Source organism: Hemitrygon akajei, chromosome 7 (genome assembly GCF_048418815.1).
Source record: "Hemitrygon akajei chromosome 7, sHemAka1.3, whole genome shotgun sequence".
In the NCBI taxonomy this organism is placed as follows: domain Eukaryota; kingdom Metazoa; phylum Chordata; class Chondrichthyes; order Myliobatiformes; family Dasyatidae; genus Hemitrygon; species Hemitrygon akajei.
In genome coordinates, this window is record NC_133130.1 from 51,420,195 (window position 1) to 51,438,227 (window position 18,033).

The 18,033-nt window shown below is 44.2% G+C and overlaps 1 protein-coding gene across 1 annotated transcript in view; it reads right to left on the reverse strand.

Annotated features, from left to right (window-relative positions):
* Nucleotides 1–18,033, reverse strand: part of kctd3 (potassium channel tetramerization domain containing 3) — a 107,009-nt gene that overhangs the window by 72,414 nt on the left and 16,562 nt on the right. The window contains exon 2 of the mRNA XM_073050839.1: nucleotides 6,348–6,401. Within this exon, the coding sequence (XP_072906940.1) occupies nucleotides 6,348–6,401 (54 nt within the window). The remainder of the gene's footprint in view (nucleotides 1–6,347; nucleotides 6,402–18,033) is intronic.

An 18,033-nucleotide genomic window follows, 5' to 3' on the forward strand; every position in this document is an offset into this window, starting at 1 on the left:
AAGAGGCAGAATTGGAAATGCCGCTTGACCAAAGAGTTCGAATTAAAAACCAATAGCCTGAAGGGTCCTGACGAGAGGGCTAGCCACCTGTGTAAAATTAAAGAATTGGGTGGAAATGGTCTAAGTTTGGGACACGGTGTTGATAAAATAACTCCTATGAACGAGGCGGGCGGGAGTTTACCTTGCCAAACTACCCGAGTTCCTCCCGTAGGAACTCACCGGAAAAGAAACGATGGTTAATGAATGGCGCCATTTTTAAATAGCCCAGCCGGTTGTACGGGATTTCAGCAAAGCATGTGAATAATAAAGACAAACTCCTTGGAAGCCTGCCTGTTAAGTTGAAAGCAACATAACGATTGGTATTTAATTGGAAAAGATATACTGGTTTTTGAGGTAATGCAGAGCAGCTCCACCAGGTTGGTTCTGGAGATGATGGACCTCCAGATGATGGACATGAAGAGAGATTGATTCGCCTGGGAATTTACTCACTGAAATTCAGAAGATTGAGAGAGAATCTTATAGAAACATAAAATAGTGAAAGGATGGGCAGAAAATTTGTTTCCACTGGCAGCTGAGAGCCATAACCTCAAGATATGGGGGAGTAGATTTAGGATGGAGGTGAGAAGGAACTGCTTTTCCCAGACAGTAATGAATCTGTGGGGCTCTCTGCCCAAGGAAGCAGTAGAGACGACCTCATTATGTATATTGATGACATAGATAGATTTTTGAAAAGTAAAGAAATGAAGGGTTACAGAAAAAAAGTTAAGTAAGGTGGAGCTGAGTCATAGGCCAGATCAACCATGATTTTACTCCTGCTACACCTGCTACCAATTCTCATGGTCTTACAGATAAGCAACCCTTCATTTGACAATGTGGAGGGAAAGTTATTTATAAAGCATTTAAATATGGTTAGGGCTAGGGCAACGTCATGAGGAACTCCTACAATGTCAACTGCAACCATCTTAGTTTGTGCTAGGTATGATTCAATCCCAGCTGCCTAACAAGGGTTACTTGATCCCAACACTAAGTAGATCATAATCAGAACTCAGAATCAGATGTACTATCACTAACATATAACATGAAATTTGCTGCTTTGTGACAGCAGAAGAACAGAGAGACATAAAATTATTATAAATTACAAATGTAAATAAATTGTGCAAAATAAACAAACCTTGAGGTACTGTTCATGAACCGTTCAGAAATCTAATGGCAAAGAAGAAGCTGGTCCTAAATTTTTGAGTTTAAGTCTCGTAAGTTAATGTCCCCGCCTCTATCACTTCCTCAGGTCATTCCATAAAGTGACCACTCTATGGGTGAAGTACATAAAAAACCTCTCCCTTCTTATCTAAACCTATGTCCTCTAGTTTGATTCTCTAACCCAGAGTAAAGGACTATAATTCCAAGAAAAGGTTTTTGAACCCTTTGCAATTACCTGGTTTCCTGCATTAATTACTTATAAAATGTAGACTGATCTTCATCTAAGTCACAATAACACACAAACACTATCTCCCTAAACTAATAACACACAAACAATTGTACTTTTCATGTCTTTATTGAACACATTGTTTAATCATTCATATTTCAGGCTGGAAAAAGTATGTGAACCCTTTTACTTAATAACTGTTAGAACCTCTTTCAGCAGCAATAACCTCCACCAAACGTTTCCTGTAGCTGCTGATCTGACTTGTACAATGGCAAGAAGGAATTTCAGACCATTTTTCCATACAAAACTGTTTCAATTCATCAATATTTCTAGGATACTACTGCATGAACAGCCCTCTTCAGGTCATGCCACAGCATTTCAATTGGGACTCTGACTTGGCTATTCCAAAACACAAACTTACTTCTTTTTAAACCATTCTGTTGTTGATCTACTCTTGTGTTTTCAGTCATTGTCTTGCTGCATCATCCAACTTCTATTAAGCTTCAAGCAACAAACCACTACCCTAACATTCTCCTGTAAAATGCCTTGATATAGTATTTGAATTCATTGTTCCCTCAACGATTCCAAACTGTCCAGGCCCGCAGGCAGCAAAGCAGCAAAGTTTTGCAAACTTGAGATGTGTAGCAAAGTTTTTTTGGAGAGCAGTAGTTTCCTCCGTGGTGTCTTTCCATGAACACCATTCTTGTTCAATGTTTTCCTTATTGTGGACACAGATACACAATTTTTGATTAGGGCACATGGATAACAGAGCGGCTACCTACCATCACCAGATACTACTACAATACAGAGATCGCCCAAAAACAAACCTTCACAAAGATCTGGCTGAATTGCGTGACCTCGGTTTGCTGAGGGGAATGGGCCTACATTCCTCAGACTCGCCTGATGCTGGCAGCCGGAGATGGAGATGTCGTAAGCGATGTGCGAGGAAGCGGAAGCGAGGCAAGCAGGCAGGGGTCCTTGCCAGGCAAAAAGCGAACCCTAGCCAGCCGGCTCTCCCATCCATTCTGCTCTCCAATGTCCACTCCCTGGACAATAAAATGGACTACATCCGACTCCAACGAAATACTTGGCGGGAGTACAGAGTTTGCTCTGCATATGTCTTCACAAAGACATGGTTCACTGATGGAATTTCGGATGCTGCCATTCAACTAGACAGGCTCGCCTTGTTTCATGCAGACAGGGATGCATCTCTCTCCGGTAAGACTCGCAGTGGTGGTGTGTGTATTTACATCAACACGGAATGGTGTAAGAACTCTGTGCTGGCTTCCAGACACTGCTCATCGCTAGTGGAGTTTGTGACTGTTAGATGCAGACCATTTTATTTGTCACGGGAATTCACCTCTGTTCTTATATTCGGTGTCTACATTCCCCTCTCCCCCCCCCCCCCCCCCCCCAGCACTAATGCTAAGAAGGCACTCTGTGAACAGTACAAGGCGATTAGCGAACTGCACACCCTGATGGACTGTTTATTGTCACCAGTGATTTTAACCACGCGAACCTTAAGTTAGTGCTCCCCAAATTCCATCAGTATGTGGACTTTGCAACGAGAGGGGAGAATGCATTGGACCTTGCTTATACAAACATCCCTAACGCATACCGGGCAGAGCCCCGCTCCCACCTCGGTTACTCTGACCACATCTCTGTTATGCTAATCCCAGCATACAGACTGCTCGTCAGGTGCTCCAGACCAGTTCAGAAGCAGGTTAAAACCTGGCCAGCAGGAGCCATCTCTGCTCTTCAAGACTGCTTTGAGCACACTGACTGGCACAGGTTCAGGGAGGCTGCAACCGATGGCGACTCTACCAATTTAGAGGAGTACACAGCATCAGTGACCAGCTACATCAGGGAGACAATGTCTCCCATCCACTCCATAAGGTACTGGTTAGGTACAGGAGTACGTTCAGCCAGACACACTCATTCCACCAAGATGCAACACTAAGCGTCATAGGAAGTCATTCCTGCCTGTGGCCATCAAACTTTACAACTCCTCCCTCAGAGTGTCAGACACGCTGAGCCAATAGGCTGGTCCTGGACTAATTTCCACTTGGAATAATTTACTTATTATTATTTAATTATTTATGGGTTTATATTGCTATATTTCTATACTATTCTTGGTTGGTGCGACTGTAACAAAACCCAATTTCCCTCAGGATCAATAAAGTATGTCTGTCTGTCTGTCATCGATGATGTTACTCTGTCCAAGACCATCACTATACGCGCTAACCAGAAGCCATGGATGATGGCAGAGGTGCGTGCGCTGCTGAGGACCTGTGACTCCGCCTTCAGAGCAGGCGACAAGGCAGCTCTAACAACAGCAAGGGCCAAACTGTCCCGAGCCATCAGAGGGGCAAAGCGTGCACATTCCAGCTAATCCACAGCCACTTTCAGGACAGTGGCGACACACAGTGCATGTGGAAGGGTATCCAGGACATCACCTGACTGTGCAGGTGATGCCTCCCTCCCAGATGTGCTGAATAACTTCTATGCCCAGTTTGAGGTGGAAAATGGTGTGGCGGCGAGGAAGTCCACCCCTCCCTACAAATGACCAGGTGCTGTGTCTCAGGGTGGCCGATGTGAGATGAACCCTGTGCAGGGTCAACCCACGGAAGGCTGCTGGACCAGACAACATCCCTGGTAGAGTGCTCAGAGGATGTGCAGACCAGCTAGCAGATGTTCTCACTGACATCTTCAACATCTCCCTGAGCAGCGCCACCATTCCAACGTGCTTCAAGGCCGCCACCATCGTCTCCCGTGCCGTTAAGAAGTCTTCAGTGTCCTGCCTAAATGACTACCATCCCGTTGCACTTACATCCATCATTATGAAGTGTTTCGAGAGGCTCGTCATGAGGCATATCAAGACCCTGCTGCCCCCCTCACTGGACCCCCTGCAGTTTGCGTACCGTCCCAACCGCTCAACAGATGACACCATTGCCACCACCCTCCACCTGGCCCTAACCCACCTGGACAAAAAAGACACATACGTTCAGATGCTGTTCATAGACTTCAGTTCAGCATTCAACACAATTATCCCTCAGAAACTGATTGGAAAGCTGAGCCTACTGGGCCTGAACACCTCCCTTTGCAACTGGATCCTAGACTTCCTGACTGGGAGACCTCAGTCAGTCCGGATTGGGAGCAGCATCTCCAACACATTCACACTGCACACTGAGCACGGGGCCCCCCAGGGCTGTGTGCTCAGTCTACTGCTGTTCACTCTGCTGACCCACGACTGTTCTGCAACACACAGCTCGAACCACATCATCAAGTTCGCCCGATGACACGACCGTGGTGGGTCTCATCAGCAAGAACAACAAGTCAGCTTACAGAGAGGAGGTGCAGCGGCTAACCAACTGGTGCAGAGCCAACAACCTGTCTCTTAATGTGAACAAAAGAGATAGTTGTTGACTTCAGCAGGGCACGGAGCGACCACTCCCCGCTGAACATCGACGGCTCCTCGGTAAAGATCGTTAAGAGTACCAAATTTCTTGGTGTTCACCTGGTGCAGAATCTCACCTGGTCCCTCAACACTAGCTCTATAGCAAAGAAAGCCCAGCAGCGTCTCTACTTTCTGCGAAGACTGAGTTAAGTCCATCTCCCACCCCCCCATCCTCATCACATTCTACAGGGGTTGTATTGAGAGCATCCTGAGCAGCTGCATCACTGCCTGGTTAGGAAATTGCACCATCTCGTATCGCGAGACCCTGCAGCGGATAGTGAGGTCAGCTGAGATCATCGGGGTCTCTCTTCCCGCCATCTTGGACATTTACACTACACGCTGAATTAGACCATTCAGCCGATCGAGTATGCTCCACCATTCCATCATGGCTGATCCCAGATCCCACTAAATCCCATTCACTTGCCTTTTGATGCCCTGACCAATCAGGGCGCTATCGATTTTCGCTTTAAATATACTCATAATCTTGGCTTCCACCACTGTTTGTAGCAGAGCATTCCGAAGTCACACTATTCGCTAACTAAAAAGATTCCTCCTTACCTCTGTTCCAAAGGATTGCCCCTCAATTTTGAGGCTGTACCCTCTGGTTCTGGACACCCCCACCACAGGAAACATCCTCTTCACACCCACCTTATCGAGTTCTTTCAACATTTGGTAGTTTTACACAAGATCCCCCAGCATTCTTCTACATTCCAGTGAGTACAGGCCCAAAGCCGCCAAACACTTCTCACATGTTAACCCTTTCTTTCCTGGAATAATCCTCATGAACCTAGTGTCTTCACTAGGACATATAGCATACGTCACCATATACTACCCCAAGACTCATTTCCTTGCAGATATTCACAGTAAAGACATACAACAGAATTAACGAAAAACTACAAACAAATAACCTGATTTATCATTGTGAACTTTAGTTTACTATTCAAATTCTCAGTATTTTAAATATGTTTAAACATTTCTTTTTTCATCAATATTACACATTTGGGCCATTTGGAATTATTCCTGATTGTTACATGAACAATGTAGCTTCTCAGAGAATAACAAAGACAAAAGGTTCTCAACATATGATTTTCATATGGTCATGGTCCACTCTACATGGTCCAGTCTCCAAGGTTCCTTTAATACATTTCAGAAGCTAATGTGTGTCAATATCCATTTCAGAATTTGAGCAATTTTTGATTCAATCTAATCTACTGGGGATTTTGTAATATTCATCTGCATTATCTTAGATCAGTCCAAGAGGATCAAGGTTCCAAAAACAAAAGCCTAGTATTTTCTGTCTCTTCAAATATTGATAAACAAGAATGTTTTCATAAAATACTTTAACAATACAGATTTCATTTCATCTGTATTGAAGTTTTGAGGGATACCATTTCAAATTTCAAACCTATTCTACAACATTTTCAACAGATCAAATAATAGAACCAGCATTTTAAGTTCTACTCTTACCTGGAGAAAAAGGAGTCTGGAATCCACATTAGTGTTTGCCTGGAGGTACTGAACCTATAACCATAGAAACGCAAGTATTAAAATTTACTGTGACAAAGACAGTTAATTATGTATGAAACAGGAAATAGCTCCTGACACTATTTTACACAACTTTACATAAAAACTGAAACTTCTACCAGACAAACAATTTAAATTTGAACTGTGTTGTGGACAAAGTCTTAATTTTAATGTCCCTCCTTATATCAAAGAAACTTTATGGGAAAGACTTTGGATTGTTCAGGCCTTTCACAATAATATCCTTCATTAGTATACACCTCAATGAAATAGTTATGCACTACTGAAGTTAGAATACTTTCCAGTTGTTAAAATTGTAACTGATGGGGAGATAAACAGATGATGTTTTCATAACGAAAACAGAAGCGCATGGCAGTTCAAGCAGTATCAACAAGCTCAAAGAACCTGCATCAGAATAGGAATACTGAAAAATAAACAGATGTTTTAAATTGTGGAGAATTGGAACCAGAACAGAACATACAACCGAAGCCATGGTGTTTGAAATTGTTAAATTCAAAATTAAGCTCAGTGGGCCAACAACTTATCTTAACAGAAGATGAGTTGTTGTTCCTTGAGCTTACAACTAGGTCAATGTGATGAAGGTGTCAACGGTTATGGGGAGAAAGCAGGAGAATGGGGTTGAGAGGGATAATAAATCAGCCATGATAGGGTGGCAGAGCAGTATCCATGAGCCGAATGGCCTAATTCTGCTCCTAAATCTTAGGGCTTATTTTTAAATTCTATGCCTGACCACATGTTTTCGTTACCACCCTATCTACCTATGCTGCCAATTTAGACCAGTGGGGATGCCAGGCAGGATACTGGAATGCTCTCTCTTGCACAACCTGGGAAGGCAGGAAGGCCTCCAGTCTCCCAGATCTTTACACCTGCAAGAAGTGTATTCAGCTGCAGCTTCCAACAGACCGCGTTAGGAAACTGGGGGTAGAACTGGATGAACTCTGGGTCATTCAGGAGGTTGATCGACAGGCGATACATAGAGGTAGTTACACTAGAGGTAACTGGGTTACCATCAGAAGGGGAAAAGGGGATAGGCAACCAGTGCAGAGTACCAATGTCGCTCTTCCCCTCAACAACACGTAAATTGCTTTGGATATTATTGGGTGGGTGGCTGGGTAGAATAACAGCCAAGATGAGCCACAGAGGTCAGGTCCCTGCCACTGAGTCTGGCTTTGTGGCTCAGAAGAGAAGGGGGAGAAGAGGTAAGCTATAGTGATAGGGGATCAAACAGGATGTTCTGTGGATTGGTTAGGGGAATAAACAGGACGTTCTGTGGATAAGAACAAGATTCCCAGATGTTGACTCCCGAGTGCCAGGGTTAGTGACATCTCTGATTGAATCCACAGGACTCTTACGTGGCAGAGTCAGCAGCCAGAGATAGTGATCCACACTGGTACTAATAATATGGGTAGGAAAGGTGACAAGGTCCTGCAAAGTGAGTTCAAGAAGTTGGATGCTAAGCTAGAGAACAGGATTTCCAGGGTTGTGATCCCAGTATTCTATTCATGGCAGGTGCTAGTGAAGCCAAAAATAAAAAGATCATACAGTTTAACACATGGCTAAGAAGATAGTGCAGGAGGAAGTGCTTCAGATTTTCAGATCATTGGGCTCTCTTCCAGGGAAGGTGGGACCTGTACAAACAGGATGGTTTGACCTGAAATGGATGGGGACTAAAAGCCTTTTGGAAAGATTTGATACTGCTGCGGGTATTGGGGGGGGGGGGGGGGCAGATAGTGGAGTGGTTGTGGGAAAAGATGTTGTTAAGCCTACACACATAGGCAGGAATCAAAAGGCTGAGCATGGTGAGACTAATATTCTGAACTGTGTATATTTCAGTGCAAGGAGTATTGTAGGAAAGGTGGATGACCTTAGGGCACAGATCAGGATGTGGAATTATAATCCTATAGTCATTAGTGAGACTTGGTTGCAGGAGGGGCAGAACTGGCAGCTCAGTTTTCCAGGGTTCCATTGTTTTAGACGTGGTAGAGTGGAAGGAATTAAAGGGGGAGGGGCAGCATTGCTTGTCAGAGAAAATGTCACAGCAGTGCTCGGACAGAGCAGCCTAGAGAGCACGTTTACTGAGGCTATATGGGCGGAACTACAGAAAAGAAATGGTTGACCACATTAATGGCATTATGAGGGGGATACAGGGGTAAATGGAAGCAGGCTTTTTCCACTGAGGTTGGGTGGGACTTCATGGTTTAAGGGTGAAAGGTGAAAAGTTTAAGGGGAACATGAAGAGAAACTTCTTTACTCAGAGGGTCATGACAGCGTGGAATGAGCTGCCAGCAGAAGTGGTCCATACGAGCTCAAATTCAACGTTTCAGAGAAGTTTGAATGGGTACATAGATAGTAAGGATAATGGAGGGCTATGGTCCTGGAGCAGGTCGATGGGAGTAGGCAGTTTAAATGGTTTCAGCGTGGACGAGACAGGCCAAAGGGCCCCATATGATTCTATGACATTATAGACCACCCCACAGTCTGCTGTAGAAAATTTGTAGAGATCCCAGAATATTGCAAGATACCCAAGGTAGTGATAGAAGGTGATTTTAACTTTCCACATAGTCACTGGAACTCACATACTGTAAAAGGGCTGGATGGGATAGAGTTTCTCATAGGTGTTCAGGAAAGTTTCTTTAATCAGTACACTGAAGTCCCAACTCAAAGAGAGTGTGATACTAGATCTCCTATTAGGAAATGAGACAGGGCAGGTGACAGAAGGTTGTATAGGGGAACACTTTTCTTTTGCATTTGTATTTATTTGAGAGACAGACACAGAGTCTACAGTCTATAGAAAGAGTTTAAAAAGACTTTCTAAAGATGCACTGCAGACAGCATTCTAATTGGTTGCACCATCAACTGGTATAGAGAGGCCACTGAACAATATCAGAAAAAAGCTGCAGAAAGTTGCCAACTCAGCCAGCTCCATCTTGGGCACTAGCCTCCCCAGCATGAGGACACACATTTCTTAATGTAATTTACAGTATTTTTAATTATGTATTACACTGTACTACTGCCACAAAACAACAACTTTTATGACATATGCCAGTGATTCTGATGCCAGGTGAAGCAGCAGCAAGGTCATGTACTGTATATAGATCACAGAGGAGTTAACATGAGGAAATCTGCAGATGCTGGAAATTCAAACAACAACACACACAAAATGCTGGTGGAACACAGCAGGCCAGGCAGCATCTATAGAGAGAAGCGCTGTCGACGTTTCGGGCCGAGATCCTTCGTCAGGACTAACCGAAAGGAAAGATAGTAAGAGATTTGAAAGTAGTGGGGGGAGGGGAAAATGCGAAATGATAGGAGAAGACCAGAGGGGGTGGGATGAAGCTAAGAGCTGGAAAGGTGATTGGCGAAAGTGATACAGAGCTGGAGAAGGGAAAGGATCATGGACGGGAGGCCTCGGGAGAAAGAAAGTGGGGGGGGGGGAAGCACCAGAGGGAGATGGAGAACAGGCAAACAACTAAATATGTCAGGGATGGGGTAAGAAGGGGAGGAGACATATCAGAATGGGAATGGGACGTGGAATTAAAATGTGTGGCCACTGGGAGATACTGCTTTTTCTGGCGGACCGAGCGTAGGTGTTCTGCGAAAGGGTCTCCCAGTCTGCGTCGTGTCTCACCAATATATAAAAGGCCACACCTGGAGCACCGGACACAGTATACCACACCAGCTGACTCACAGGTGAAGTGTCACCTCACCTGGAAGGACTGTCTGGGGACCTGAATGGTGGTGAGGGAGGAAGTGTAAGGGCAGGTGTAGCACTTGCTCGGTCCGCCAGAAAAAGCAGGATCTCCCAGTGGCCACACATTATAATTCCACGTCCCATTCCTATTCTGATATGTCTATCCATGGCCTCCTCTATTGTCAAAATGAATCCAAACTCAGGTTGGAGGAACAACACCTTATATACCGGCTGGGTAGCCTCCAACCTGATGGCATGAATATTGACTTCTCTAACTTCCGTTAATGCCCCTCCTCCCCTTCTTACCCCATCCTTGACATATTTAGTTGTTTGCCTGTTCTCGATCTCCCTCTGGTGCTTCCCCCCCCCCCCCTTCTTTCTCCTGAGGCCTCCCATCCCATGATCCTTTCCCTTCTCCAGCTCTGTATCACTTTCATCAATCACCTTTCCAACTCTTAGCTTCATCCCATCCCCTCCGGTCTTCTCCTATCATTTCGCATTTCCCCCTCCCCCCACTACTTTCAAATCTCTTACTATCTTTCCTTTCGGTTAGTCCTGACGAAGGGTCTCGGCCCGAAACGTCGACAGTGCTTCTCCCTATAGATGCTGCCTGGCCTGCTGTGTTCCACCAGCATTTTGTGTGTTATTGTTGTTTACAGAGGAGTTGTCTGCTATCTTGTGGCAAATTAGGGCCAAGCAAGGTGTTCTCTCAAACCCTGTGGGAGGCTAGTACAGAAAATGCAGGGCCCCTAACAGAAATACTTAAAATGTCTTTAGCCACAAGTGAGGTGCTGGAGGATTGGAGGACAGCTAATGTTGTTCCGTTCTTTAAGAAAGATTCTCAGAATATGTCAGGAAATTATAAACCAATGAGCCTGATATCAGTAGTTGGCAAGTTATTGGAAGGTATTCTAAGTGTTACGAATGTGAAGCAACTCTGAGGGGCCGAAGGGTACAAAGTCACCCCCTCCTTTTTGAGAATCGCAAGATCGCTATTATTTCGGGTCTGAGACCCAGGAAATGAGAGAGAGACATCCAGAATACACAAGGTTTGGAATGTGTCCTAACATCAGCGGAACAGAACCACTGATAACCGCTATTGTCTCGTGGAGACGGAACTGTGTATTGAGTACTGTACTATTCATTGAAACCGCTCAGGGGACAACCAGAGTGGTCTGGTTGAGGGATTGCATCATCCCAACCTGATTGACATCTGAGACCCCTGAGTAAGGATAAAAGAGGGGTCTGGGGAACAACCCCTTTAGAAGCACCAGGAGAAACGCTAGAAATCTCGTCACACCGTTTGATAGCGAAAGCTGGTGGGGGCTCGTGTGCGTCCTCCCTTGCCTGGGGTGGCGGGCTTACCATGGAAGAACGGTTCAGCTAAAGGAGAGGTCACAATTGAACGGCCACGGCAACGAGACACCTGACGGATCGAAATCATAAAGGAAGGTTGGAAAAAAACCCGTAGCGGAAACTGTTCCCATCCTATCTCTCTCTCTCTCTCCCCAAGAATTGCAACACAGCGGTCCCCAACGGTTGCAGCCTGCATGAACTGAGTGAACTTTATATTTCCATCGGACAATACATTATCCCCTAGACAACGATAGAGCTTATTTCTTATTGATTATTATTATACCCGCACTTTTAGATTTAGTATTGATGACGTATATTATCTGTATATTTGCATTGATATTATTTTTGTGTATTTTTACTAATAAATACTGTTAAAAATAGTATCATCAGACTTCAACGGACCTCTCTATCTTTGCTGGTAAGTGACCCAGTTATGGGGTTCGTAACAACGTGGGGCCTCGTCTCGAGATTTGATACCAAATTGGAGGGCCAGTAAATCGGGCTTTTAAGTCCAAACTTGGATCTGGTTGCGCGGGTAACCAGACGGGAAACCAGCAAAGATGGACGTAGAGGAATTCATAGAAAACCCGACTCTGGAGGCGCTAGAGGGTGCCACAAAGTCGGACTTGATAAATATTGCGAAAGGACTAAATCTCGCAGAGGTGAGGTTGTCAATGAAAAAGCGGGAGGTGCGGTGGGCCATAACTCATTATTATATTGTGAAGAATATGTTTTCGGCTGAGGTATTGGAAAATATCCCTGAAATGGTACCAGCTAGTGGGACGGCTCAGTTAGAGTTGGAGTAATTAAGGTTGGAACATGAAATTAAGTTAAAACAGCTGGAAGCAGCCAAAAAGGAAGAAGAAAGAGCCCAAAAGCAAAGGCAGCATGAGCTTCAGCTAAAGGAGTTAGAGGTGAAAAGGGAGCAGGATAGAGCTGAGAAGCAGAGGGAGCATGAAATTAAGTTAAAACAGCTGGAAGCAGCTGAAAAAGAGAAGGAGAGAGCCGAAAAGGAGAGGGAGTATGAGGAGAAGGAGAAACAGAGGCAACATGAGTTGGACATGGAGAAGTTCAGGCAAGAGCGAAGAGCTCAAGGGCCAGACCGAGAGGAGAGATTTAATGTTAGTAGAGAGTTCAGGTTAGTACCTCCGTTTGAGGAGACGGATGTTGATAAGTTATTTCTTGCATTTTGAAAAGGTGGCAGTGAGTCAGAAGTGGCCCAGAGATCAGTGGGTGGCGTTGTTACAAAGTGTGTTAAAAGGGAAGGCACAACGGGCATATGCGGCGTTGTCCATGGAGGAGGAGGAGGAGTCTGAGAATTATGAGAAAGTAAAGGAGGCCATTCTTCGGACCTATGAATTGATACCTGAGGCCTATAGACAAAAGTTCAGAAATTTAAAGAAAGGGTGGAATCAGACGTATGCAGAGTTTGCCTATGAGAAGGGTGTGCTCTTGGATCGTTGGTGTGCAGCAGAAATGGTGGAAGAAGATTTTTGGCATCTCAGGGAGTTAATTCTGATTGAGGAATTTAAAGGTTGTGTTTCAGATGATATCCGGATGTATTTGAACGAGAAGCCGAATAAGTCCATATCCAAATTTGCTAGGTTCGCAGATGAATATGCCCTAACCCACAAGACAAAGTTTTCCTCGAATAAGAGTTACCAGAAAGAGCGTGGGAATGGTAGAGAAAGCCCGCCGGCTAAGGCAGAGATCCAGCCGGGAGCTAGTGGTAAAAATAAGGAGGAGGAAAGGCAAGACGGCAAGAGGGGTCCTGGCTTGATCTGTTTTAATTGTGGAAAGGTGGGTCATATCGCATCTAAGTGCCTTGCTCCGAGGAAGGAGACAGGAAAAGGGAAAGCAGCAGTCCCTACAGGATGTATTGTAGTGATCAGTACATCAACGAGAAAGCCCCAGGTAGACAGAATACGAGAGGGGCCTGAGAAATTTATTTCAGAGGGAACCATGTCTGTGAAAGAGGGAGACACACCAGTTCCAGTGCGGATCTGGAGAGACACTGGAGCTGAGCTGTCATTGATTCGCAGTAAGGTACTAGATTTTGGTCCCAAGACTGGAGAGGTGGCTTTGAGAGGCATAGGAAAAGGGACAGAAGCTGTGCCTTTGCATAGGATCATTATAAATTGTGAGCTGGTATCTGGACCAGTTGAAATAGGGGTGCGATCAGAATTTCCGAGAACTGACGTAGATATCCTTCTGGGTAACAATTTAGCTGGTGGTGAAGTGTGGTCGGCCATGGAGCTGACGAGCCAGCCTGTAAGTGTTGAGGACCCGCCCCTAGATTCCGAGATCTATCCCACATGCGCGACCACTCGCAGCACGTCGAGAAAGAGGTCAGTATCGATTTGGCTGAGACGTTTTTACTGACCCTGTACCGAGAGGGGTTAGAGGGAGGTAAAACAGAGAATAGGGAGGTGAAAGAGAGTAAGGGAGAGGAGGTAGTCCTGCCCTTAGCCAGGAGGAAATTTATAGAGGCACGGAGTAAAAATGAGAAACAGATAAGGCTGTTAAAAGATCCAGGGTTGGACATGGATGATCTGTCTGGCTTGACAGAACTGTTTGAAGAAGCTGAAAATTTTAAAGGTGTTTCCAATAATGAAATGAGGGCAGTCCTAGATGAAAAGGATGCCATTACCTTGAAGAAGTCTGCTGGGTTGGCAGATGAGGTTGTTTCAGCCCGCAAGGTTGAGTTTACTCCGGAAGGGAGTTGCCCAGAGTAACTGGGAGGATCAGGGGCACTCAGAATTTGAAAAGGGTACGGGTATTGAAAGCCTGGAAGGGGCAGATGTCCCGTTTGAGTGTGTTCAAGATGTGGATGCACGTAGTAATGGAACTCAGAAAATGTCTGAGGTATTTGATTCAGTTGAAAAGGAATGCAGTCCTTGTGGGTCAGATGGACTTGGTTCAGTGAAGAAAGGGTTAACCGTGGTACTAGTGGGAAGTGAGAATTCCCAGTTGTTTGTGTTCGAAGGTGTGTTAAAAGTTAGTCAGGAGATAAAAGGTGGTGAGGTGAATATTATTATTGAAGGAAAAGGGAAAAGTGTAGTTCCTAAATTGAATGAAGAAAATTTAAAGTCTGGATTGGTATCAGAAGCAGTAACCAGGCTTAAGGGACAATGGCTTGTTAACACGGTGCCTGCAAATCAATTACAGGTTGATTTGGAATGTAAAGGTGCCCCACACGCTATTGTTATTCAAGAGTGTGCTGTGAAGTGGCAGAATTTAAAATGCTGTTTGGACAAAGAGGGATCGCTTGCAGTTTTTAAACTGAAAACCAATAGAATGAAGGGTCCTGAAGATAAAACTAACGACTTGCTTAAAAATAAAGAATTGTGTGGAAATTCAGCCAATGGGCTACGTTTAGAAAACATTGTTGATAAAATAACTCCTATGAAAGGAGCATGCAAAAGCCTATTCCACACTGGTGCGCAAGCTAACCACGTGGGAGTTAACTGGAAAAGGGGCGAGGGTTGACGGGATGCCACTTTAAATAACAGGATCCGGTTTTAAGGGATTTCGACAAAGCATGTAACTAATAAAGACAACACCATGGAAGATTGACTGTTAAGTTTTAAAGTAAAATAAAGATTAGTATTTGCATGAACTTTTGTAGTATACACGTAAGCTAAGATCACAACTCTTTAGTTTTGCTTTGCTGAAGAAAAGGAATAAAAATAGGTGGTTATTAAATTGGAGTCTGATGCTACAAGAATTTATTAAGGTCCAAGATATTAAGATATTAAAGGAAGTGACAATGTAATTGCTAACTGTTTAGATGCTGAATTGAATGTATAACTGTATTACTCTGTAGTGAAAAAAAAACTCTTTTGTATTGTGTTAGATTCTGAAATCCTGTAAGACTCTGTATTAATTAATTTTTACCTGTGGCAAAAATCCTAGAAGGGGGTGTTACGAATGTGAAGCAACTCTGAGGGGCTGAAGGGTACACAGTCGCCCCCTCCTTTTTGAGAATCGCAAAATCGCTATTATTTCGGGTCTGAGACCCAGGAAATGAGAGAGAGACATCCAGAATACACAAGGTTTGGAATGTGTCCTAACATCAGCGAAACGGAAACACTGATAACCACTATTGTCTCGTGGAGACGGAACTGTGTATTGAGTACTGTACTATTCATTGAAACCCCTCAGGGGACAACCAGAGTGGTCTGGTTGAGGGATTGCATCATCCCAACCTGATTGACATCTGAGACCCCGTGAGTAAGGATAAAAGAGGGGTCTGGGGAACAACCCCTTTAGACGCACCAGGAGAAACGCTAGAAATCTCGTCACATCATTTGATAGCGAAAGCCGGTGGGGGCTCGTGTGCGTCCTCCCTTGCCTGGGGTGACGGGCTTACCACGGAAGAACGGTTTAGCTAAAGGAGAGGTCACAATTGAACGGCCACGGCAACGAGACACCTGACAGATCGAAATCATAAAGGAAGGTTGGAAAAAAACCCGTAGCGGAAACTGTTCCCATCCTATCTCTCTCTCTCTCTCTCCAAGAATTGCAACACAGCGGTCCCCAACGGTTGCAGCCTGCATGAACTGAGTGAACTTTATATTTCCATCGGACAATACATTATCCCCTAGACAACGATAGAGCTTATTTCTTATTGATTATTATTATACCCGCACTTTTAGATTTAGTATTGACGATGTATATTATCTGTATATTTGCATTGATATTATTTTTGTGTATTTTTACTAATAAATACTGTTAAAAATAGTATCATCAGACTTCAACGGATGTCTCTATCTTTGCTGGTAAGTGATCTAGTTATGGGGTTCGTAACATAAGGGACCAGATATCTGAATATTTGGATAAACAGGGAATGATTAGGGATAGTTAATATGGCTTTGTAAGAGGTAGGTCATGACTAACCAATCTTATTGAGATTTTCGACTAAGTTACCAGGCAAGGCTGTGGATGTTATCTATGTGAACTTTAGCAAGACCCTTGACAAGGTCCCACATGGGAGGTTGGTCATGAAGGTTTAGCTATTTGGCATTCCAGATGAGATAGTACACTGGATTAGACATTGGCTTTGTGGGAGAAGCCAGAGTGGTTGTAGATGGTTGCCTCTTGACTAGAGGCCTGTGACTAGAGGTGTGCAGCAGGGATTGGTGCTGGTTATGTTGCTGTTTGTCATCTAAATCAATGATTTGGATGATAATGTGGTAAACTGGATGAGCAAATTTGCATAGGACACTAAGATGGGGGGGTGTAGTGGACACTGAGGAAGGCTATCAAAGCTTGCAGTTGGATCTGAACCAGATAGAAAAATGGGGTGAAAGATGGCAGATGCAATTTAATGCAGACAAGTGTGAGATGTTTCACATTGAGAAGACAACCAGTCGGGCATACATGGTGAGCAGCAGGGCACTGAAGAGTGTGGTAGAACAGAGGAATCCAGGAATACAGATCCATAATTCTTTGACAGTGAAATCACAGGTAAATAGTGTCACACAGAGTTATTTTGGCAAAGGACTTAGTACGTAACATTGAAGTATAAAACGTTGGTGAGGCTTAATTTGGAGTATTCTGTGCAGTTTTGGTCACCTACCTGCAGAAAAGATGTCAATAAGACTGAAAAAGTGCAGAAAAATTTACAAGAACTGGAGGACCCAAGTTATAAGTAAATGTGGTATAGGTTAGGACTTATACCCTAAAGCATAGGAGAATGAGAGGAAATTTGATAGAGATATACAAAATTATGAGGGATACAGACATGGTAATGCAAACAGGCTTTTTTTTTCCACTGAGGTTGGGTGAAACTAGAACTAGAAGTCATGGGTTAAGGGTGAAAGATGAAATGTTTACGGGGAATATGAGGGGGAATTTCTTCACTCGGAGGGTGGTGAGTGCAGAATGAGCTGCAATCAGAAGTGGTGGATGGTGGTTTTATTTCAACATTTAAGAGAAATTTGAATAGCTACATGGATGGGAGGGATATACAGGCCTATGGTCCAAGCACAGGTTGATGGGATTAGGCAGTTTAAAGGTTCAGCAGGAACTAGAAGAGGTAAAAGGGCCTGTTTCTGCACTGTTTCTGCACTCTATAACATCAAAGACCCTCTATTTATTTGCATTAATTAGCACTCTACCATTTTCTGCAAATGTTCTACTCTTATCTGACTTCCTAAAACCATCACCTCATGTTTGTCAGCATTTCATTCCATCTGCCTAAATTCTGCCAATTTTCCATTTGACATACAGAACTGTAATAGCCTTAGCCACATACATCTCACTGGGTGTTTTAGGCTTTTGCATAATACTATAATAAACTAATTTTATAATATACATGAGTGATCATCAATCTGAATCTGACATGCGTCTCTATTGTGGACTGAGGGTGAGAAGGGGCAGGGAGAGGAGAATCATGGTTTGCAAAAGGAGTGGGGGAAGGGAGGGAGTGGGAAGCACTGCAGAGACATTCTGTAATGATCAATAACCCTATTGTTTGAAATCAAATGATGTGCATGGTATCTCAGGGCTGGGTGTGTCTACACACATGCCACACCCTGCCCTCAGCATCCTTTCTCTGCC